Source organism: Centruroides sculpturatus, unplaced genomic scaffold (genome assembly GCF_000671375.1).
Source record: "Centruroides sculpturatus isolate CEXI.00-Female unplaced genomic scaffold, Cexi_2.0 scaffold287, whole genome shotgun sequence".
In the NCBI taxonomy this organism is placed as follows: domain Eukaryota; kingdom Metazoa; phylum Arthropoda; class Arachnida; order Scorpiones; family Buthidae; genus Centruroides; species Centruroides sculpturatus.
In genome coordinates, this window is record NW_019384456.1 from 611,364 (window position 1) to 634,956 (window position 23,593).

General features: G+C 28.7%; 4 protein-coding genes and 1 pseudogene across 4 annotated transcripts; 3 read left to right on the forward strand and 2 right to left on the reverse strand.

The window, feature by feature from the left end:
- Positions 1–2,394, forward strand: LOC111620687 (cilia- and flagella-associated protein 251-like). The gene is made up of 8 exons (XM_023362664.1): positions 1–231; positions 411–557; positions 636–739; positions 808–913; positions 1,006–1,086; positions 1,799–1,876; positions 1,954–2,004; positions 2,236–2,394. The coding sequence occupies exons 1-8, from the start codon at positions 127–129 to the stop codon at positions 2,392–2,394; spliced, it is 831 nt and encodes a 276-aa protein (XP_023218432.1). The 5' UTR covers positions 1–126.
- Positions 2,395–4,724: 2,330 nt separating this feature from the next.
- On the forward strand, positions 4,725–8,581 carry LOC111620688 (cilia- and flagella-associated protein 251-like). The gene is made up of 15 exons (XM_023362666.1): positions 4,725–4,907; positions 4,983–5,042; positions 5,123–5,202; positions 5,264–5,409; positions 5,475–5,672; positions 5,740–5,871; positions 5,945–6,024; positions 6,104–6,257; positions 6,537–6,628; positions 6,711–6,836; positions 7,354–7,467; positions 7,865–7,934; positions 8,038–8,158; positions 8,241–8,294; positions 8,553–8,581. Exons 1-15 carry the CDS (start codon positions 4,825–4,827, stop codon positions 8,579–8,581), a joined length of 1,539 nt encoding a protein of 512 aa, XP_023218434.1. The 5' UTR covers positions 4,725–4,824.
- A 606-nt stretch (positions 8,582–9,187) lies between these two features.
- Positions 9,188–10,527, forward strand: LOC111620678 (cilia- and flagella-associated protein 251-like). The gene is made up of 5 exons (XM_023362655.1): positions 9,188–9,508; positions 9,589–9,667; positions 9,808–9,936; positions 10,022–10,173; positions 10,302–10,527. Exons 1-5 carry the CDS (start codon positions 9,365–9,367, stop codon positions 10,410–10,412), a joined length of 615 nt encoding a protein of 204 aa, XP_023218423.1. The 5' UTR covers positions 9,188–9,364; the 3' UTR covers positions 10,413–10,527.
- Positions 10,528–16,861: 6,334 nt separating this feature from the next.
- On the reverse strand, positions 16,862–17,397 carry LOC111620689 (GTP-binding protein Di-Ras2-like). The gene has a single exon (XM_023362667.1). The coding sequence runs from the start codon at positions 17,395–17,397 to the stop codon at positions 16,897–16,899; it is 501 nt and encodes a 166-aa protein (XP_023218435.1). The 3' UTR covers positions 16,862–16,896.
- Positions 17,398–18,428: 1,031 nt separating this feature from the next.
- The window catches only part of LOC111620694, a 50,289-nt pseudogene continuing 45,124 nt past the window's right edge, over positions 18,429–23,593 (reverse strand).

The following is a 23,593-nucleotide window of genomic DNA, read 5'->3' on the forward strand; positions in this document are numbered from 1 at the left end:
AAGTAAGATTTCGTTTGGAAAAAATCGAATTTTCTCATAGAAAAACGGCATAAATGTTAATTTTATAACGTTTTTATGTTCTATATTAACGAATTTCTAAAAAAAAAAATTCATAAAAATCCCTAAATGGAACCAACATTAAAAATTGATAATTTATGTAATAAAGAAACTGTTATAGATGAAGAAACCAAAGATGAAGATAACGATGCAAAAAGACACTGCAAAAGTATTGTAAGAAAGCTGCAATCACTCCTTTACAAATGCTAAAGTACAGGGTGGTCCAGAAGTCAGTTAACCATATTAAGGTTATTTACTTGCACACAAACACAGTTAACTAACTTTTGGACCATCCTGCCAAGTTTATGCAGGATATACATGCATTTTTAAAAGGTTTTTAACATAAAATTTAGGCACTTGAATGGGTGATTGGCTTCAATAGTAATGTACCAGTTGCAAATATATCATCACAACAAGACAAGAAGATAGTTTATGCCACTGGTTATGCACCTGTTATATATGATTTGAAGAATGATGAAGAAAAAATATTAATTGGCCATGTAAGAGGTTATAGCATTATTATCCTAAGCTTCAAAATTTTTAATATAAATTATATTAAATTATGCTTTTATTTGTAGATGAGTAACATCACCTGTTTAACTCTGTCATCTGATAGAATATGGCTTGCTACTTCAGATGCTGGTGAAGATAATTGCTTAATTATATGGGATATGAGAACTTAGCAAGTATAATTATATTGTCTTTATAATTTTTAATGAAATTTCTCATATTTTATTTAATAATTTGTAGTGTGCCAATAAAAAATATATCAATTTATCCAAAATATGGAATAAAATGCATGAGTTTCTCTGAAGATTCTAAATATCTTTTAACTTTAAGTAATGAACCCATTCAGGTAATGTACAGTACATTAATTTAGATTATATGAATTTTTTTTTTTTTTATTAGCATTTGTTTATATAATTGTGTAAATTGATATTATTTTAGAGAATTTCAATTATAAATTGGAAGATGGATGATTATTATATTATTGATACTATAAATATTAGGGAAGAGTATGGTAAACAGGTAAAACTATTCTAATTTACATGTAATTTAGCCATTTAATTTTAATTGTTTTATATAGAAAAGATGACTCAAAAGTCAGTTAACCACAGGATTGAAATTAGACTTTTGACCCTAAACTATAACATATAACAGCCCTTTCTCTTTCACCAAATAATGATGCATAAAAAAATGTAAGGACCATAGACTCATAATGTAAGGCCCTAAGCTTCAGCTTATTTAGCTTCTTGTTCAATACACAAATTACAACATTGACATTGGTAAATTATTCATTTTCTTGCAAAACTTGCAGAATTGCTTGGGGGAAAAAAAAGGTTAACTGACTTTTGGGCCATCCTTTATGTTAAAGATTATCATCAATTTATTCATGTAAGTAAACTGATCAATATTGAACAATGGTTTGTTTAATATGGATGAAGTTAATGTTTTATCTAATGTAAAAATATATTTACAAATTAAGCTTTTGTTTGTTTCGTTTAAAGTATAATTTTTAAAATTGTTAGAATGTTAAATTAATATCTTTAAAAATACTTTTGTATTACATAAAGTAGTTTTCTGTTAAAATAACTGAAAATATATATGTACTTTTAAAGATTTAATTAATTAGTTAATTAAATTTTTATTTGTTAAATAAAAATTTATACTTAATTAATAAAATAAGTTTATTAATTATCCTACTTTTATTTTGTTAAAATTTATATTGTTTTTTTCCCAGCATCACATATCATTCCATCCAATACATTCTTCATATTTCATTTCAACAGGATCATATAGAGTGATATTCTATCAACTAGTAAGTAATTCATTAATGCATTTTTAAAACATTTTTATATATTGCAAACTTTAATATGCAATTTTATTTTTCTATAGTTAGATAATGAAAATATCCTTCATTACTATTCGCCGATTATAACCCATAAGGTAAGTTGTACCAATAGTAACTCCTTAAGATAAGCTGCACTAATTATAATTCCTTAAGGCAAGCTATATCAATAGTTATTCATTTAGATAAATACAGGATAAGTTGTACTAATTGTAGAACTTATCCTGTATGTTTTGATTATGATAAGCTGTATCAATTATAACTCATAATAACCTATAGAATTATAAAATTTATAACAAAAATAAACTGTTATTTATATAACTATTTAGGATTTTTCACGTTCTCTGGGTTTATTCAATCAAACTATTTATCTAAAATCACCAGATATTGCTCTGACAGCAACTTCTATGGGATATATAATTACTTGGGATAATCAATATGCAAAAGATAGTATGTTATTGGATTTATCTTATAAATTAATTTATTAATTGTATTAAAAATATATAAATTTGTTAATGAATTTTATCATTAGATAATGTGTTAAGTTTCGATCACGTCATTGGACCATAAAGCACCGGCACGGGGCGGGGCGGCCACGCACCCAATAGCTAACTTGGACCGGCGGTCACGTGACAACCCTTTACCAGAACCAAGTAATGAAAGTTTGAAGCAGGGGATGGAGTAGGAGAAGCACCTGCCTCTTTAGTCTCTGTCTCTCTTTTTCTCTCTCTCTCTCTCTCACTCTTGCCTTAAATCCCATTCGCGATTAATGAAGGACATAGGAAATTTTCTGTGTCCTATGGCGTCCGAAACGGCCACGCCGTGGATTATCTTGCTGTCATTAAGGGGAGAAAATCGAATGTTGTAGCAGGTGTCGGCCTACGAGACGTCTAAAGACTGAACTCTTCTACAATCACGGAAAACTGGAAGGGTGGAACAGACGAAACACCTTAACTAAGCCGTAATTGCTATCATTACGGCAGTTTATCGTGCATAATTTAGTAAGCGAGATCGCTCTTCTCACGTGCTTTAAAAAGAGAAATAAATATTCTAACATCCCCACAAATAAAAAGTAAAAAATAAATTAAAATTTATTACCTAAATTTTAACTTTTAAGCAACATTTCCAAATTATACAAGCGCCATTCTTATCTGTTCTAACTTAGCTATTTTAAAGGCCTAATTAATTAATTGTTTTTTTATGATTTCAAGAGATTTGGGGTCATAATTCATTTCTGAAATTGTAGAAATTTAAGTGAATTTTTAGAACATTGTTGGCACGCTACGAGCATTCACGAAGGGGTGCCATATGATGCCATATGTAAATGCATAACCGAGTAATGGGTGTGAAGGTAATTGAGAGATCATCACCGGTGTTTACGACTTCTAAATATCTGTATCGTGCGCAGATTTCTATCACCTGACGATTTGGTAACAGTTCATGATCCCCCTCAAGGCTTCCATACGTCCAGCTGGTACGAGGATCACGAATTGTATCTCACTCACTCTTCATCCTTTGTGTCAGGAGCGGAGGATAACGGGTGGATTCTTTTGATCTCTCCTAAATTATAAATTTGGGATTAGGAAAAAATTATACTAAAGCTTCCTCAAAACACATTAATCAACGCGTTACGTTTAAAAACCAATGTTTAATGCAGTTCGAATGGGCTTAACGGTGCTTCACACCTAAAAAATGCTCGGTTAATTTAGTAAATTTTGAATTTTAGAGCCTAAATTTTGANTTTATTATTTTGCTTTAAAATTTTAACTTTTTATGTGAGCTCTTTTTATAAATAATTTTTTTATAGTTTAAATTATAAAAATGGTTCAAATATTTAACTACCCATGTAGCATATACAATACTATATATTTGTTTTCTTTTGTTCTTGTATATACTGATATATATAGCTTTTGTTATCCTTGATATACATAATCCTTATAGACAGGGACACAGATAAGTTAAATAAGCTTGCATATAAACAAAACAAGCTGTGGCTTAGGGCCTCTCATTTTGACATGAGTATTATTTGATAAGGGAAAGGACCTATTATATGTTAAACTTTTGATCACAACAAAGTCCATCATTGCTTATAAACCTTTCTTATAGCCTATATTGCTATGCTTAAGTCATTTTTATGGGCAATTTAGGCTATATGATATATGTAACAATACATTTTTTATGAGTATACAAGGCTGTTGAGAGTGTGAGCTGGTTATTTTCTTCTAACTCCAAGAAAGCTTAGGGGTCCACAATGTTCTCTACTCCTATACATTTAATGCTATTTTTACTATAAAATCTTTAAGACTGCTGTTTCTTAATAAACATTCTACACATTTCATTAAAAAAAAAAAAAGGCATAAGAGGCCTTCTCTACCCCAGGTCCTATCCAAGCTCTGTATATACCCATAAATTGGAAGATGGATGATTATTATATTATTGATACTATAAATATTAGGGAAGAGTATGGTAAACAGGTAAAACTATTCTAATTTACATGTAATTTAGCCATTTAATTTTAATTGTTTTATATAGAAAAGATGACTCAAAAGTCAGTTAACCACAGGATTGAAATTAGACTTTTGACCCTAAACTATAACATATAACAGCCCTTTCTCTTTCACCAAATAATGATGCATAAAAAAATGTAAGGACCATAGACTCATAATGTAAGGCCCTAAGCTTCAGCTTATTTAGCTTCTTGTTCAATACACAAATTACAACATTGACATTGGTAAATTATTCATTTTCTTGCAAAACTTGCAGAATTGCTTGGGGGAAAAAAAAGGTTAACTGACTTTTGGGCCANTTTTTTAATTTTTAGCCATATTATAAAATCTTACCCTCTGTCTGCAATACAAAAGTCACCATTTATAATACCAGATTTTCTGGTTACAACTTCCTCAGGTTATTGTGGATATATGGATGTTAAACAGTGTAATTTACAGAAAATAATTAAAGTTCATTCCGATTTAAAATACGTAATTAAATGCCATCCAGAATTGTAAGTTTATTTTACTTAAAAAAAAAAAAAAGCTCTACTTAAAAATTTTCAATTAATTTTTATATATTTTCTAAGTCCTTGGTTATGCATTACACGAACTGATGGACTATTACGCTTATGGAACTATGAAACTAAGTACGCATTATGTTTATTATTTCTTAATTTACCATTTAAAATAGTTAAATTATTCGATTAATTAATGCTTTATTTATTAGAGAAGTTGATATTGAGAGCCTGTTTGAGCTTCCTGAAACAATTTCCTGCATGGAATTCGATCCAATTGGTGTTTATCTAGGTAAGAATTATATATAAAGATGATACTCTGTTGATACTCAAGTAACTTTATCACCTTTTAGCTGTAGGATTTACAGGGGGATATATCACTGTATTAGATATACCTTGTTTACTATTTACAAAACCCACTAAACTATCACTCAGCCTTGAAAAAAGGACAATTACTAAGTTAAAGTTTTCTGATGATGCTCAGTACTTGGCTGCTGCGGTAAATATGATCGATTCTCTTCCATATAATTTATAGTTCTATAGTTTCTGTATTTCATATAATAGGATGCAAACTACTCTGTACTAGCGTACAGATTCCAATTCAAGCGAAATCCTAAGAAAGACGTACATAGATCCGAGATTAAATGGGAATTACTTGGAGTTCAACGTTGTCACACACTTCCAATTGTCACTATACTCTTCAGACACGCTTCACATCTAGAATATCCACGTTTATTATCCCTAGGAGAAGATAAGAAATTGGTATTAATCTTTATCTTACAGAATATATAACATTAAAATTTATAAATTATATTATTATTTTTTTTAGTTTGAATACGAATTTATAAAAGGTAGAAAGATACAAATGTTACATTCGTACCAAATCGAACAAATTGCTGTTCCACTCGACATGGTTTGGGATCCATACATGAGTCAACATCTGATAATTGCTAATAATGACGTATAGATTGACAAATTATATGTTTAATCAATATTATGTTAATGTAATTATTTTTATTTTTTGTTAAATTTAGTATAAATTAAAGTTTTACGACGTGGAAGAACATTTATGCAGAAGGACCGTCTTGGCCCCTCTCCAGAAATCCGGGATGAAGTAACATATTTGTAGTTTCTCTGAGGGAATTTTATACTGTAATTTTTACTAATTTATTAATCAATTTTATACATAATAGGATGAAAATAATTTATAATCTGGAAGAATGTGAAAATGGAATTTCTGAAGAACCTCATCTTTTATGCTGTTCCAATGAATACGTATGTCTGAGTGTACTACCAGTTGATGGAAATCCTTACAAGCATATATCCGTATTAGCACATCCTGATGGGGTACTTTTATGTAAAAAATTTTTCATAAATTATGAAAAAAATATAAAAACACTCTTATTTGCCAGTTTAAAAAAACGTATTTTAAAATCGACCAATCAAATCGATGTAAATTTTAAATGTTTCAGTTATATCTTAACTATTACGAAACGAACCGCTTATGTTAATAACATTCATTTTTTGCTTAATTTTATTATTTTGCTTTAAAATTTTAACTTTTTATTATTTAAATTTATTCATTTTGACATGTATATTTTATATTTTATAAATATTTCTTGCTAGATTGTCGATTTTGACTGCAGTTTTGATGGAAAATATGTGTTTACAATTGGAGACAACGGTACAAGTATTTTTATGTGGCATTTAAATTACGGGTATGCAATTGTACTTATGAATTTTCTCTTAACGTTGAGTATGCTTTACAACTCAAAATTATTTAATTAATACATTTTATAGATTAATACATCGTTTGACGAAACTAGAACAAAGTATGACTCCTTTCTATGATATGTTTCCAGGAGGTATAACAGGATCATTGCTGAAGGAATTTAAAGATTTATTCGTTTATTTACTGATAAGAAAGTAGGTGAAAGTCTAAAATATGCTTACATGAGCTAATTATTCACGCAATTATTTTCTATAATCATCTATACAACTTATATAAACCTCCATAACTAGAAAGTTTCTTAACATATATAAACAATTTTATTACCAAAAGTTAACCTTATTTGTCTGTTAAAAGCATACCAATTTTCAAAACAGTCCAACTCCGGAAGCAGAAATTATTAGCAAATTTATTTCCGGCTTGCGTCGCTTCGCGACTCACTTAATTAACATAGATCGCGTCGCTTCGCGTGTAGTCGCATTTCGTCGCGTCCCATCGCCTCCCCATTTTTAAAAATCTAAATATACTAAAAACTTTTTAAACGTTTGAATAATGTTAAATAAGTGTTTATCTCCGTTTTTAGTTACTCTATTTTGCTTAATTTACGTTCCATCAATGTCAAATCCATGTTTATAACATGAATATATTATGATTCTTAGAGCTTAATGTGTTTTATATGTGTTATTATGAGCTTATGTGCTTTATATTCTTTAGTCAAAGCAAAGATCAAACAGAAAACCTGGAATTATCCTATAAAATTCCTATAAGCGACGTTCCTGATCTTCTAAGAGGTATTGGGTATTTTCCTGCAGAATATGAGGTATGGAAGTAATACTAACAAACCTTAACACAGTTATTAAAATACATATTTTTTAAATAAAAATTTATACTTAATTAATAAAATAAGTTTATTAATTATCCTACTTTTATTTTGTTAAAATTTATATTGTTTTTTTCCCAGCATCACATATCATTCCATCCAATACATTCTTCATATTTCATTTCAACAGGATCATATAGAGTGATATTCTATCAACTAGTAAGTAATTCATTAATGCATTTTTAAAACATTTTTATATATTGCAAACTTTAATATGCAATTTTATTTTTCTATAGTTAGATAATGAAAATATCCTTCATTACTATTCGCCGATTATAACCCATAAGGTAAGTTGTACCAATAGTAACTCCTTAAGATAAGCTGCACTAATTATAATTCCTTAAGGCAAGCTATATCAATAGTTATTCATTTAGATAAATACAGGATAAGTTGTACTAATTGTAGAACTTATCCTGTATGTTTTGATTATGATAAGCTGTATCAATTATAACTCATAATAACCTATAGAATTATAAAATTTATAACAAAAATAAACTGTTATTTATATAACTATTTAGGATTTTTCACGTTCTCTGGGTTTATTCAATCAAACTATTTATCTAAAATCACCAGATATTGCTCTGACAGCAACTTCTATGGGATATATAATTACTTGGGATAATCAATATGCAAAAGATAGTATGTTATTGGATTTATCTTATAAATTAATTTATTAATTGTATTAAAAATATATAAATTTGTTAATGAATTTTATCATTAGATAATGTATTAATCACACCACCTGATGAAAGAAGAGCTTTGAGATTCAATCAATGTAACTATAAGCAGGTATCAATTAATATCATCACCATAAGCAGAGATTATATAGTAACTGTTAATGAGGAAAATGTTATTGATTTTTATGATAAAGATCTGAAATTAATTTTCTTGTAAGTATTATTCATAATTTAACAGATTTTTTAAATAATAATTGTAAAATATTAAATATTAATTTTTTTTAAATAAAATTTGTATTTTTTAAGCTACAAAGAATCAAATATTGGTCTTATAAATAATATAATCTTCTCATTAGATGATATAAATGAGAATTTGGATAGGTGAGCTCTTTTTATAAATAATTTTTTTATAGTTTAAATTATAAAAATGGTTCAAATATTTAACTACCCATGTAGCATATACAATACTATATATTTGTTTTCTTTTGTTCTTGTATATACTGATATATATAGCTTTTGTTATCCTTGATATACATAATCCTTATAGACAGGGACACAGATAAGTTAAATAAGCTTGCATATAAACAAAACAAGCTGTGGCTTAGGGCCTCTCATTTTGACATGAGTATTATTTGATAAGGGAAAGGACCTATTATATGTTAAACTTTTGATCACAACAAAGTCCATCATTGCTTATAAACCTTTCTTATAGCCTATATTGCTATGCTTAAGTCATTTTTATGGGCAATTTAGGCTATATGATATATGTAACAATACATTTTTTATGAGTATACAAGGCTGTTGAGAGTGTGAGCTGGTTATTTTCTTCTAACTCCAAGAAAGCTTAGGGGTCCACAATGTTCTCTACTCCTATACATTNAAGCAGAAATTATTAGCAAATTTATTTCCGGCTTGCGTCGCTTCGCGACTCACTTAATTAACATAGATCGCGTCGCTTCGCGTGTAGTCGCATTTCGTCGCGTCCCATCGCCTCCCCATTTTTAAAAATCTAAATATACTAAAAACTTTTTAAACGTTTGAATAATGTTAAATAAGTGTTTATCTCCGTTTTTAGTTACTCTATTTTGCTTAATTTACGTTCCATCAATGTCAAATCCATGTTTATAACATGAATATATTATGATTCTTAGAGCTTAATGTGTTTTATATGTGTTATTATGAGCTTATGTGCTTTATATTCTTTAGTCAAAGCAAAGATCAAACAGAAAACCTGGAATTATCCTATAAAATTCCTATAAGCGACGTTCCTGATCTTCTAAGAGGTATTGGGTATTTTCCTGCAGAATATGAGGTATGGAAGTAATACTAACAAACCTTAACACAGTTATTAAAATACATATTTTTTAAATAAAAATTTATGTAATTATGTAGATAAAGGACATTATTCAAGAGATGAAATTGGATAACAAAGGTGGAAATGATGAGATATGTTTTGATGATGTGGTCAAATGTAAGTTAGCTATAAACATACTACAGTAATTATTATTAATAATATGTAATGAAGTTGCTTCTAAAGCTTTCTTCACAGTTTAAATGTCGATTGACTAATATAATTATAATTAAATTTTAATTATTTATATTTCTGTTTAGTATATATTAACCATAGGCCCGTCTGCGATACTATAGTGGAAGATCTAATGTGGTCCTTTGATGTGTTTACCAGAGATAAGGGAGGTTTCATGTCTAGTGAACAATTTGTTAGAATTTTGTTAGAGAAAGGTAAATTTCGGCCATTTTAAAGTATTTTTTAGGTTTAGAATCTATTTTATTATGTATTTTTCTGTGTTAAAATCCAATATTTTAGGAGAAAGTTTGAACGAAAGGGAACTTTTCACAGCTCTTCGCATAAACAAAGAAGTTGGAGCAGTCGAAGATGACGATTCTGATGAATTAGAATACATTACTGAATCACAAATAAAAATAAAATTTCAAAATTTCGTTGATAAACTTCCATTGGCAAGTACTCTTTTCATCTTTTAAATTGTTTACACATTCAAATGCTTCCAAATTTTCGGTTTATAAGCAAACTTTATGCAGTTTAGAAGTGGAAATTTGTATTAATTACTCAATTTTTTTTTTTGAAGGAATTAACAGTAGAGTTATTTTTGGAAGAGATCTATGGCTATGTAGCTGTCGCGATTGATGGTGATTTGGATGAAGATGCTGGAAAGATGAATCCTAAGAATTTATCTTAGCGCCATCTGTTATCAATTTCTATAAACAAAAAATGTTAAATATAAAATTATTCGCTTTTATATGCATTATTTTTCATTAAAATTTGTTATATTTATTATTATTTTAATAGCCAAAAATATTATCTACTTATATTATTATTTTTCTTTACTGTAAATTAATTTATAATACGAATTAAATTAATTTTATACACTAGATGGCGACACTAGAGCTGTTATATTTTAATAGATACGGTGTACTCTTTTATTTATTATTTCTTTCGTTTTTAACTTTATAAAAATATTACTTATTAAATATTTTTATTTTAAAATAAAAATTTGTAGAAATTGAATTTAAAATTTCAACAAAAATTTAATTTAATAATTACTATTATTTATTACTCGTATCTATAGATGGCGACACAGTAATTTACTGTAGAATTATTCAGTTTTTGAATCTTACTCAAATTTTTTTTTTGTTGATTTAAATTCTTAATTTATGACATATCATACTACAAATAAAACTACAATATAATTATTTTAATGAATTAATTTCTTATGAACAAAATGAATTTTAAAGATTTACACAAAAGATGGAAGCAGTCATATTGCATTTTCTCTACAAGCCAATGGCATGCCCCGCTTAATAAGTAACCGGCTGTCATTGGCTCGTTTTCCACTTCTTTTTCTTCTTACAAATTGGGATTGGCTACTCGAATCTTAATCCGCATGCAAGTCCATCTCTGATATACTGTAATAAATATGAGCTTGGATGATGTTGTTCATGATATTTGACTCCACGAGCGTGGACATTCTTCATTATATCAGATGATATTCTTATAAAATGTGATTGTAATTAGATGGTTTAAGTAAGTCTGTGTTATCATCCAAAGAAATGACCTGCCATCTTTGGATGATGATTGAAAGATGTGCTAGAATTGCATCTGGAAGAACTTAACGCTAAAGAAGTGCAGAATTACGGTAGTGTTGGCACGAAGCCTGCATGAAGAGTGAGCTAGATGTTTTCCTTGTTTTATAATAGAACACATATTTAATAGGAAAATACTTCATGAATATGCCTTTGAAGTCTTTTACCTATCTCTTCGATACTTCTAAACTCCGCTGTGTCTATCTCAAGATATACAAGGCCTAAGATTCAACGTAAACATCACAAGAATGCATTCATAAAAAGCTCTTAAACATTTAACACATACAAGGCCCTAAATCATTATCAAAATTTTATTTTTATTTCCTCATTCAAAAAATTGAATAAAGCGATTATTTAGTATTTGAAAAATAATTCTAACCTTAAATAAAAATTAAAACGTAAACCCCAAAATGACCAAAAAACGAAATATATGCTGCTAATATATATATACATACTACAATGAGATATGATCTTATTAGAAGTGGTTAGCCAACTTTTGGACCACCCCGCGCGCGCGGGGTGGTCCAAAAGTCGGCTAACCATATATCATGGCCTGCCTTTAAATGAATTTTTATTTAAATTATTCATATATTTGATTTTTTTTCACTAAAAATTTAAAAACTAAAATCACTTTTCGCTGCTTAAAAATGATGTAAAATGTCTTTTGAAGTACCTTTTACCGAATGGAAAAATTTAAATATTGAAAATTTCTTTTTGGAAAGTAAAAGTAAATGCTTTTAACTTTTTATGTAAATTTGTTAAAACCTCGTAAATTAAATTTTCTACTAAATAAAAATAAAATAAAACACAATTTACACAGAAATATTCGCATTTTTCTAAGCTTAGATACTTATTTAAATCCATTAAGAGTTGACGAAGTTAACCTTTCATTTGTTTCATACCACTTTAGGCAAAATATTCTTATTTTTTAATTATAAAAATAGATATAGGTTATTCCAAAAGTCAGTTTACCATCGCCAGTGTTTTTCTACTCACTAACTGACTTTTGGGCCGGCCTTTTATCGTATCGATTGCATTCACGCCATGTTTCGTGGGTCAAAAAGTATGGGATTTTAAACATTTATTTTTAAAAAAAACCTGATTAAAACGTAAAATCTGTTTAAATTGATCGCATTTTTGCGTTAAAAATCGTAAATTTCTATTGTCATAGTCGCGTTAAAAGTACAGAAAATAATAATTGATATAAGGGCTGGTCCAAAAGTCAGTTAACCGTTGTGAAGACTAACTTTTTTACCTTATTTTGTAATTCAATTTCGTAAGGGCGCGTTGTTCTGGACTCGCGGTTTCTGATTCACATTAGTGGCAGTTAACACACTTTTGGGCCACCCTTTATATATATATATATATATTTTTTTTTGTAATATATAATACGTGTTTGTTTGCAGGGTGGGCCTAGAGCTACTCAACAAGTTCGATGCTTTGTTACGACTGAACGATGTATGTGACAATGCGTTCAACACGTTACCCCCGTATGCATTATGGAAATCACTATAGAAGGGGTTTGGAATCCTTGTGGCTTCTATGTGGATGTATACTCGAGGAGTTATGCCCCATACTCCTTGAATTAGCCTGGTATGCTATGGAGATGTTCAATTGTCAAATCTTCACCAATCCAAGAAATGTGGTGGCAAATTTTGGCACGAGATGGAGGAAATTGTCTAATTGAGACGACTCTAATTAAGTAACAAAGCATTAAACTCGGTGGGTATCTTTTTATATCATCCTGTGTACTGTATTATACAATTGAAACCGTTCAGGGTGGTCCAAAAGTCAGTTTACCATTGCCATTGCTTTACTACTTACAATGGTAAACTGACTTTTGGGCGTCTTTAATCACTTTTTTTCTCCCATTCTTATATTTAAGTTAAAAATAATGACAAACAAGTAAACTAGTCACTAACTTTATTACAATTTTACAAGCAACAGTTTGTTTTTTTTCATTTTATTATTTTTATTTTTCTAATCAAATTGGTCCAAATAAAGAAATATATAATATAATATTTTCTTTCATCTTGGTGCTCCTTTTCTGCAGCAAAAAAAAAAAGATTAATAAATTAATTTAAAAAAGAAAACAAAGAAGTGTTTGAAATATCATGAAAAAGTGTGTTCCTCCCTGGCAACAAGTGAGTTATATTTTCTTTAATTATATATCTAATTACTAATAATTGTTACTAAGAGGTATGTTTAACAATAGAATATCCCATAATATACAATAATTAACCTGAATTCACGCGCTTATATACACTAGAAACCAATTTATACTACAGTTTGATGGGGCAAGTTGCACTCTCAAATCATTGAAAAATTAGGATTTTCCTACAATTTGTTCATTGCCTCTTCAGTGTTTTCGTATTCAAATTAGACATTTTTCTTCTTCTAATTTGTATTCGCATTTTTCTAAGCTTAGATACTTATTTAAATCCATTAAGAGTTGACGAAGTTAACCTTTCATTTGTTTCATACCACTTTAGGCAAAATATTCTTATTTTTTAATTATAAAAATAGATATAGGTTATTCCAAAAGTCAGTTTACCATCGCCAGTGTTTTTCTACTCACTAACTGACTTTTGGGCCGGCCTTTTATCGTATCGATTGCATTCACGCCATGTTTCGTGGGTCAAAAAGTATGGGATTTTAAACATTTATTTTTAAAAAAAACCTGATTAAAACGTAAAATCTGTTTAAATTGATCGCATTTTTGCGTTAAAAATCGTAAATTTCTATTGTCATAGTCGCGTTAAAAGTACAGAAAATAATAATTGATATAAGGGCTGGTCCAAAAGTCAGTTAACCGTTGTGAAGACTAACTTTTTTACCTTATTTTGTAATTCAATTTCGTAAGGGCGCGTTGTTCTGGACTCGCGGTTTCTGATTCACATTAGTGGCAGTTAACACACTTTTGGGCCACCCTTTATATATATATATATATATTTTTTTTTGTAATATATAATACGTGTTTGTTTGCAGGGTGGGCCTAGAGCTACTCAACAAGTTCGATGCTTTGTTACGACTGAACGATGTATGTGACAATGCGTTCAACACGTTACCCCCGTATGCATTATGGAAATCACTATAGAAGGGGTTTGGAATCCTTGTGGCTTCTATGTGGATGTATACTCGAGGAGTTATGCCCCATACTCCTTGAATTAGCCTGGTATGCTATGGAGATGTTCAATTGTCAAATCTTCACCAATCCAAGAAATGTGGTGGCAAATTTTGGCACGAGATGGAGGAAATTGTCTAATTGAGACGACTCTAATTAAGTAACAAAGCATTAAACTCGGTGGGTATCTTTTTATATCATCCTGTGTACTGTATTATACAATTGAAACCGTTCAGGGTGGTCCAAAAGTCAGTTTACCATTGCCATTGCTTTACTACTTACAATGGTAAACTGACTTTTGGGCGTCTTTAATCACTTTTTTTCTCCCATTCTTATATTTAAGTTAAAAATAATGACAAACAAGTAAACTAGTCACTAACTTTATTACAATTTTACAAGCAACAGTTTGTTTTTTTTTCATTTTATTATTTTTATTTTTCTAATCAAATTGGTCCAAATAAAGAAATATATAATATAATATTTTCTTTCATCTTGGTGCTCCTTTTCTGCAGCAAAAAAAAAAGATTAATAAATTAATTTAAAAAAGAAAACAAAGAAGTGTTTGAAATATCATGAAAAAGTGTGTTCCTCCCTGGCAACAAGTGAGTTATATTTTCTTTAATTATATATCTAATTACTAATAATTGTTACTAAGAGGTATGTTTAACAATAGAATATCCCATAATATACAATAATTAACCTGAATTCACGCGCTTATATACACTAGAAACCAATTTATACTACAGTTTGATGGGGCAAGTTGCACTCTCAAATCATTGAAAAATTAGGATTTTCCTACAATTTGTTCATTGCCTCTTCAGTGTTTTCGTATTCAAATTAGACATTTTTCTTCTTCTAATTTGTATTTTATTTATTTATTTTTTAATTTGTTCACCATTCTAATTTCTTTTTATATACAAAGAATATAAGCTCCATCATCAAAAAATGTCATGACCATTAATTGATATATATATATAAATATATCAGCTATATTGCTTCTAGATATGTGTTTATTTAATTATTAAATTATAAAATACACATGTAGGAAGGGGGAAAAAATTCAATTTTTTAAAATGATTTTAAGGTATTTTTTAACTTTAAAGTGCTGATTTTTGTTAAACAATCACTACTGAATTTTTTGCAATTTTTTTTTGATTTTTTTGTTATTTTTTTAAGTTGCAAAAGTGCTCCATTTTTAATGTGATTTTGATTAATTTTTTTTAAGTGTATCACAATTTTTTATTGATTTTTTTAAATAATGAATAGATTTATTATATATCTAGAGCTAAATTACTAATTAAGTAAGGTTATATAATTAATTTTTTAAAGACTTTCTTTGATAAATGAGCAAATTTCCTGGGCAAGTACCCAAGAATTAATTGATTTTTTTTCAGAGATTGGTAAATTTCTTGGATAAATTCCCTCGAAGAATTTCATTTGTTTGATGATTTTCTCTGATAAATGGGCAAATATTCAAGAATTTTAAAGATTTTCTTGGATAAATGCCCCAGGAATTTCATTTATTTGGAGATTTCCTTTGATAAATGATTAAGTTTTCTGGACAAATATTCAAGAATTTATTGGATTTTCTAAAGATTTTCTTTGATAAACTGGTAAATTTCTTGTCTGAGTGCCCCAAAAATTTCATTTATCTAGAGATTTCCTTTGATAAATGGGCAAATACCCAAGAATTTATTAAAGTTTTAAATCTTTTCTTTGATAAATGGGCAAATTTCTTGGATAAGTAAGTACTCAAGAACTTTAGAATTTATTTAACTTACTANTATATATATATATATACGTAATAACCGTTAATAATGAATTTAATTTTTACACAATAATAAATTACAATAGCAACTATTGTTGAAACAAAATTTCCCCATGACACAACAATAAAAATATCGTTACTAGTTTTAGAAGTTGATGACGTAACAATGAATTTCTATTATTACGTAAACGATAAGTATTATTGACTATTATTACGTAATAATTTTTTAAAAATCTATCGACAAGTTGTGTACCTTTCCGGACAGAAAAGTTAAAATCGTTTGTAGCTCCATCTGTTGCGGGATTTTATTTTAAAAACTTTTTATATATTTCTAGTTATTATAAAATGGCAAAAAGACTAATTTTAAAAATAATTCTAAAGAATAATAACGAGTAAAATCTTCATTAAGTCCGACCCCACTGGAGATGTGACTCGTTAACTCCCACTCTATCTCCTCACTCCCTTGACCTTTAACCACCAAAATTCACTAGCATCAATGTCCCTAATACACAGACCTCCATGCAAAATTTTAGAAATTTTCGACTACAATACAGGAAGTTATTAAGCTTCAAAGTGGGTGAACAAAATCGTGCTCTTCACACACACCCAAACACACAAACATATAAAAATAACTTAATTTTTTTGCATTTCTGTTTTTTTTTTTTTTTGTTTGTTTGCACCTGAAGAATCACATTAACAAACATTTGCCCTTCAATTTCTCTTTTCGTAGCTCAGATTTCGTCTTTTTCGTGTCCAATTGTAGGCTCACGGTCCTTTTTTTCTCCATGTTCAGCAATTCTTGGAATAATTCTTTAACGTTGTAATTAGTTTTCGCTGAAGTTTCCATAAAACCGCAGCCCCATTTTTTAGCCTGATCCATTCCATATTGATTTTCCACTTCTCTACTTTCAGTCTCGTCGCATTTGTTACCTACTAACATAATTGGTATGCCTTCTATGTCCCCTTTCACCTCTTTGATCACCTGAAAGATCGGTTTGATCTCTTCTAAACTCTGCTTGCTTGTAATGGAGTATACCAGGATGAATGCGTGACCCTTTGAAATATTTAGTCGTTGCATGGCTGGGAACTGATGGCTTCCTGTTGTATCTGTTATCTGAAGCGTACATATGTTCTTGTTGCAGCTGATCACCTGGGGAAAAAAAATGACACCCAATGTCAATATATACATATAAGTAACACTAAACGTCAATATACAGATATAAGNGAGCTAAATTACTAATTAAGTAAGGTTATATAATTAATTTTTTAAAGACTTTCTTTGATAAATGAGCAAATTTCCTGGGCAAGTACCCAAGAATTAATTGATTTTTTTTCAGAGATTGGTAAATTTCTTGGATAAATTCCCTCGAAGAATTTCATTTGTTTGATGATTTTCTCTGATAAATGGGCAAATATTCAAGAATTTTAAAGATTTTCTTGGATAAATGCCCCAGGAATTTCATTTATTTGGAGATTTCCTTTGATAAATGATTAAGTTTTCTGGACAAATATTCAAGAATTTATTGGATTTTCTAAAGATTTTCTTTGATAAACTGGTAAATTTCTTGTCTGAGTGCCCCAAAAATTTCATTTATCTAGAGATTTCCTTTGATAAATGGGCAAATACCCAAGAATTTATTAAAGTTTTAAATCTTTTCTTTGATAAATGGGCAAATTTCTTGGATAAGTAAGTACTCAAGAACTTTAGAATTTATTTAACTTACTACAACTATTTCTTGTGCTTATAAAATGAACAAATAACAATTTTTTAAGCAATTTGCTTATACTTTTTGACCTTCGCTTGACCTTCGTTATATATTAAAACAATTTTAAAAAAATCCTATAATTATATATTAATTAAGTGTAAGGTTGCATTCTTGTATTCCTACGCTGATTATTAATTATACAACGTTGCACAGCACCATTATAATAGAAGAAATTAATGCAAAATATATATCCTTATGCACGTGTTCAAGATGATTAAGTTCTGCCCCCATGGGCATATATTTATTTTTTTTTTATAAATTAANATTTTCAATCCGAAACACGGAATTTTCCACTTTGATGCCTCTAAAGGTGATTTTTTATAGTAGAGCAAGAATATATTCATCGCTTTTTTCCCCCATATATATATATATATGTAGAGAGAGAGAGAGAGAGATTCACATATATATATGGTCCCTTCATAGAATCATCTTCGATATGTCGTTCGAAATTGTGTTTTTTTTTTTTTTGTTTGTTTGCACCTGAAGAATCACATTAACAAACATTTGCCCTTCAATTTCTCTTTTCGTAGCTCAGATTTCGTCTTTTTCGTGTCCAATTGTAGGCTCACGGTCCTTTTTTTCTCCATGTTCAGCAATTCTTGGAATAATTCTTTAACGTTGTAATTAGTTTTCGCTGAAGTTTCCATGAAACCGCAGCCCCATTTTTTAGCCTGATCCATTCCATATTGATTTTCCACTTCTCTACTTTCAGTCTCGTCGCATTTGTTACCTACTAACATAATTGGTATGCCTTCTATGTCCCCTTTCACCTCTTTGATCACCTGAAAGATCGGTTTGATCTCTTCTAAACTCTGCTTACTTGTAATGGAGTATACCAGGATGAATGCGTGACCCTTTGAAATGTTTAGTCGTTGCATGGCTGGGAACTGATGGCTTCCTGTTGTATCTGTTATCTGAAGCGTACATATGTTCTTGTTGCAGCTGATCACCTGGGGAAAAAAAATGACACCCAATGTCAATATATACATATAAGTAACACTAAACGTCAATATACAGATATAAGAAACGTCAATAGAAAATACTAGATACAGGCAATAGGGAATAGTGTGGTCACATACTGTGATAAAATTGCCGAAAGTTGAATGAAATGTTTAAAAAACTTTTGCAAAAGTTATGAAAAAATTGACTTATGTACGTACAGAATGGAGTAAAAGTCAATTAACTGAGATAGGCGCAGTCAAAACCTCGAAATAGCGCTACTCTTGTAAATGCAATTACGCTTTACTTGTATGCCATTCATTTGTTTGCATCTGAAATTGCCATTAAACTGGGGGACTTCAAACAATGAAAATTATATGTTACAGCGAGGTTAATTATGTGAATGTCTTATCATTTGGTGATTGGGTAGCGCTATATCGAGGTTTGACTGTCTTCAAGATTATATTTTGCGTTTAACAATAAGCAGCCTAAAATAATATAAATTATCTCGGTTAACTGATTTTTGGATCACCCCGTGTTTATTAAATTTACAATTTCGAATTTTTTTTTATTTTCCTAATGTTTTTGAATTAATTTAAAAATGTATAAATAGCGCTAAATCGAGTACGGCGCTATACCGAAATACCTCGAACAATAAGAATTGCATATAGTGATGGTGTCTACACACACACAAATTTGTGTTTGTTAACACCAAATCTCGATTTTCAATGTACGATTTTGCATTGTAAACGTCTAGTAACGCTATTTAAGGGAACACTATATCGAGTTAAAATCGTACATTTAATGTTAAAGGTTTTATAGATATGTTAAGTATTTAGTATTTACGGGAAAACCTGTTCGCGAGTGCTTTACGAGAATGGCATTATATCGAGGTTCGACTGATAGAGTTTATACAGTGTACAATGAAACCTCTTACTATATTAAGAATTCACACTACATGTATAAAAAATAGCAAGAACTATTCACTATATCGAGAACTACTACACAGAATGGATGCTCAATATAGCGAACTCAAAAATAACTGAACTAAATCATCCATTATGTACCGTACTTAGAGAATAGCGTAGGACAGGTAAATTCATTATATCGAGTGATCACTACATCGAGAGTCCTCTGTATACAGATTATTAGTCGCTAAGTACTGTAGTTTGTCTTGTTAATCCTGAGATATGGAGGTGAATTGACAGATGATGTCCTTTTACAAGTACAGTACAGTACTTTTAAGTTGGTTTAGGAATGAAGTTGTCACTGTGGCTATTTATTTTTCATTTTTCTCCTAACTTATCTATTAAAAAAAATCTAGAAAATAAGGAAATTTACCTATTTTTTTCCCTAGAATACTTTTTAAATACCTGTAATAAAGGCCACCTTTAAACGGCGGCCAGAAAGGAACCTCCAAAAACAATGGTCATTTTTCATGGTCGTCAGTGGAGGTTTAAACTAAATATATTCTTTTATATATATATATATATATATATATAAAAGACGCAAACACAANCGTAATAACCGTTAATAATGAATTTAATTTTTACACAATAATAAATTACAATAGCAACTATTGTTGAAACAAAATTTCCCCATGACACAACAATAAAAATATCGTTACTAGTTTTAGAAGTTGATGACGTAACAATGAATTTCTATTATTACGTAAACGATAAGTATTATTGACTATTATTACGTAATAATTTTTTAAAAATCTATCGACAAGTTGTGTACCTTTCCGGACAGAAAAGTTAAAATCGTTTGTAGCTCCATCTGTTGCGGGATTTTATTTTAAAAACTTTTTATATATTTCTAGTTATTATAAAATGGCAAAAAGACTAATTTTAAAAATAATTCTAAAGAATAATAACGAGTAAAATCTTCATTAAGTCCGACCCCACTGGAGATGTGACTCGTTAACTCCCACTCTATCTCCTCACTCCCTTGACCTTTAACCACCAAAATTCACTAGCATCAATGTCCCTAATACACAGACCTCCATGCAAAATTTTAGAAATTTTCGACTACAATACAGGAAGTTATTAAGCTTCAAAGTGGGTGAACAAAATCGTGCTCTTCACACACACCCAAACACACAAACATATAAAAAAAACTTAACTTTTTTGCATTTCTGGACGTTTTAAGTCCCCCCCAGTGTCCAGAAATGTAAAACATCTTTGGGGGGGTCATTTTTTTGACCGATATCCATACATTCCCTCTGTTACATACAACATCCAGAAAGTTAATAATAAAATTCCTCGTGTAAAAAGTAACGAAATTACTTAATTTCATTTTATAATTAAGCCATCTTTTCTTCAAGAATATTTAACAAATTCATTGAATTAAAATGTTACAAAATCATTTTCTAACTTAAATATTTACTTTCTTCAACTCCAAAGGAAGGACTTAAATTAAATTCACACTTTCCTAACATATTTAAGCTTTATTAAATGGCACATTAATGACGAAATTACTTTAAAAAAATTATCTTTTTAATTACATTTTTTAATATATATATATATTTTTTTATTATTTTATTAAATTAGAAAATGCATTTTAATGGTTGATAAAATTTCTCATAATTATCGTTAGGGAGTTGAACAAACTCATCAAAATAAATAAGATTTCAGAAGATTTTTTCACTTGGAATGATCTCGGGCAGTTTCGTAAACATTGATTTGTAAGTGCTTCTGGCTATTTAAATAACTCCACTTCGATTGCTTTCATTTTCAAATTTCTTAGTTATTTAAAAGTCAAAAATATGTTATCGATTGTTACGTAATTGCAAATTTTCTGTTAACACGACTTTCTCCTGTATTTTTTCTTCTGTTTTTACTTTTATTTTTATTGTTACGTCACTCGATTTTTTTATTTTGTTAATTGTTACGTCATTTGTGTTTTTAATAATTGTTACGTCATTTGTGTTTTTAATAATTGTTGCGTCATTTGTGTTTTTAATAATTGTTGCGTCATTTGTGTTTTTAATAATTGTTACGTCATTTGTGTTTTTAATAATTGTTACGTCATTTGTCTTTTTATTTGAATTTTTATTAATTGTTGCGTAATTTGTTTTCGTTTTTTCCTTGCTTTGTTAATTCTTGCGTAATTTGTTTATAAAGTTTAGATAAAATAAAAACAATGGTAAATGACATAGCAATTAACAAATAAGCAAAACAAATAAAATAGCAAATAACGTAACAGTTAACAGAGTAAATAAAACAAAAAATAAACAAAGTAACAATTAATAAAATTCAAACAGAAAATGATACGACAATTAATGAAATTTAAATAATACAGAAAAAAAAACATTGTTATGCCGTATTGTTTTCTTCTCTGTTTTGAATTTTTATTGTTACGCCATTTTTTAAAATTTCTATAATTAATGAAGAGCGTAACATTTTATATATTTGTATATTTTCGTAATTACAAATTAAAATATTTGTAATGAGTTTTAGTCTGATGTATTAAATTCATAATATTTTTTTATTTAGACTAAATATTAAACATATTTAATTATTATACTGTTATATTTCTATACCAAAATAAAACATAAAATATAACAAGTTTACAAAACAATAGGTTAAGTAATAAGCATTTAAAACAAACATACAATAGCTGTATATATCATTAAATAATAAACAGTTGTACAGAATATAGACATATAAAAATCAATAAATAATTCAATCATTGATAATAAAATAAAATATTTAGAAAAGGTGTTTTAACAATAAATAAAAAGTCAATATAATAATTTTTATGTTTTTTAAATTGATATTTTCTAGTAGAAGTAATAGAAAATCAGTATGAAGAAAAATTATAGAGTTTAACCTTGTCAAGAAGTATTCCAGAATGAAATTTATTTAAATTGAACACAATTATTTTTAGACGTTTCGACTGAAAACAATTTATTTTTTCTCCTCTTCATCCCATTTATTTTCATCATCCATCATTTTTTTAATATTGTATTTCTTGTATACTAATTTTATTGATTTTAAAGAGGAATTTAAAAGGAAGTCATTCGAAACGATTTTAAATGTATTTAACATTCAAACGAAATTCATGCAAATATCAAATAAACCATTTAAAATAATGGAACTTTTATGCAAATAACAGGAGAGCGAATTCTAATTTTACGTATTAAATATCATTAAAGTTTATTCGTTAAACTTTATAAGAATTAATTAATTTTTTAAGGTGAATTTTTTTTATTAATTTTTTACCTGTCTATAGGTGTCTTCTATTGTTGGTATGTAGCATTCTCTGAAGGTCCCTCTGACGAATCTTAGGACCAACGAGCTCTTCCCTACTCCTCCAGCACCGAATACGACCACTCTGTAATCGTTGCTTTGTTCAGGCATTTTTAACTGTAAAAAATTAAAAAATATATAATTAAAAATGAAATTAAATAATCTATTAACCATTTTAATTCCGAGAAAATAAAGAAATTGCAGAAGAATTTGACATTCTACTGTTTAATCTCTTTACATGTTTGAAAAAACAAGGAAGGATTCAATCAACAATAGAATCAGACATTAAATATAAGTATCCAGATGCTGAAAAGCGCTTTTGCTGGTGTGATTTGTAAAGTGTATAGACAATAATATTACTGCCTATGGGAAACTTAAAGAAAAAAATAAACAATTCAGACAACAAATGGGGCATACAGAACAATAC

Bases quoted from the DNA above. Each gene is read 5' to 3' on its own strand.
- LOC111620687 (XM_023362664.1), top strand. From the start codon at position 127: ATGGAACCAACATTAAAAATTGATAATTTATGTAATAAAGAAACTGTT. The intron at 558-635 runs GTAAGAGGTTAT...TTTTATTTGTAG, and splicing joins AAAAAATATTAATTGGCCAT to ATGAGTAACATCACCTGTTT. The intron at 740-807 runs GCAAGTATAATT...AATAATTTGTAG, and splicing joins ATATGGGATATGAGAACTTA to TGTGCCAATAAAAAATATAT.
- LOC111620688 (XM_023362666.1), top strand. From the start codon at position 4,825: ATGGATGTTAAACAGTGTAATTTACAGAAAATAATTAAAGTTCATTCC. The intron at 5,043-5,122 runs GTACGCATTATG...TTTATTTATTAG, and splicing joins TTATGGAACTATGAAACTAA to AGAAGTTGATATTGAGAGCC. The intron at 5,872-5,944 runs GTATAGATTGAC...TGTTAAATTTAG, and splicing joins TGATAATTGCTAATAATGAC to TATAAATTAAAGTTTTACGA.
- LOC111620678 (XM_023362655.1), top strand. From the start codon at position 9,365: ATGTGTTATTATGAGCTTATGTGCTTTATATTCTTTAGTCAAAGCAAA. The intron at 9,509-9,588 runs GTATGGAAGTAA...GTAATTATGTAG, and splicing joins ATTTTCCTGCAGAATATGAG to ATAAAGGACATTATTCAAGA. The intron at 10,174-10,301 runs GCAAGTACTCTT...TTTTTTTTGAAG, and splicing joins TCGTTGATAAACTTCCATTG to GAATTAACAGTAGAGTTATT.
- LOC111620689 (XM_023362667.1), bottom strand. From the start codon at position 17,397: ATGTATATATTGACATTGGGTGTCATTTTTTTTCCCCAGGTGATCAGC.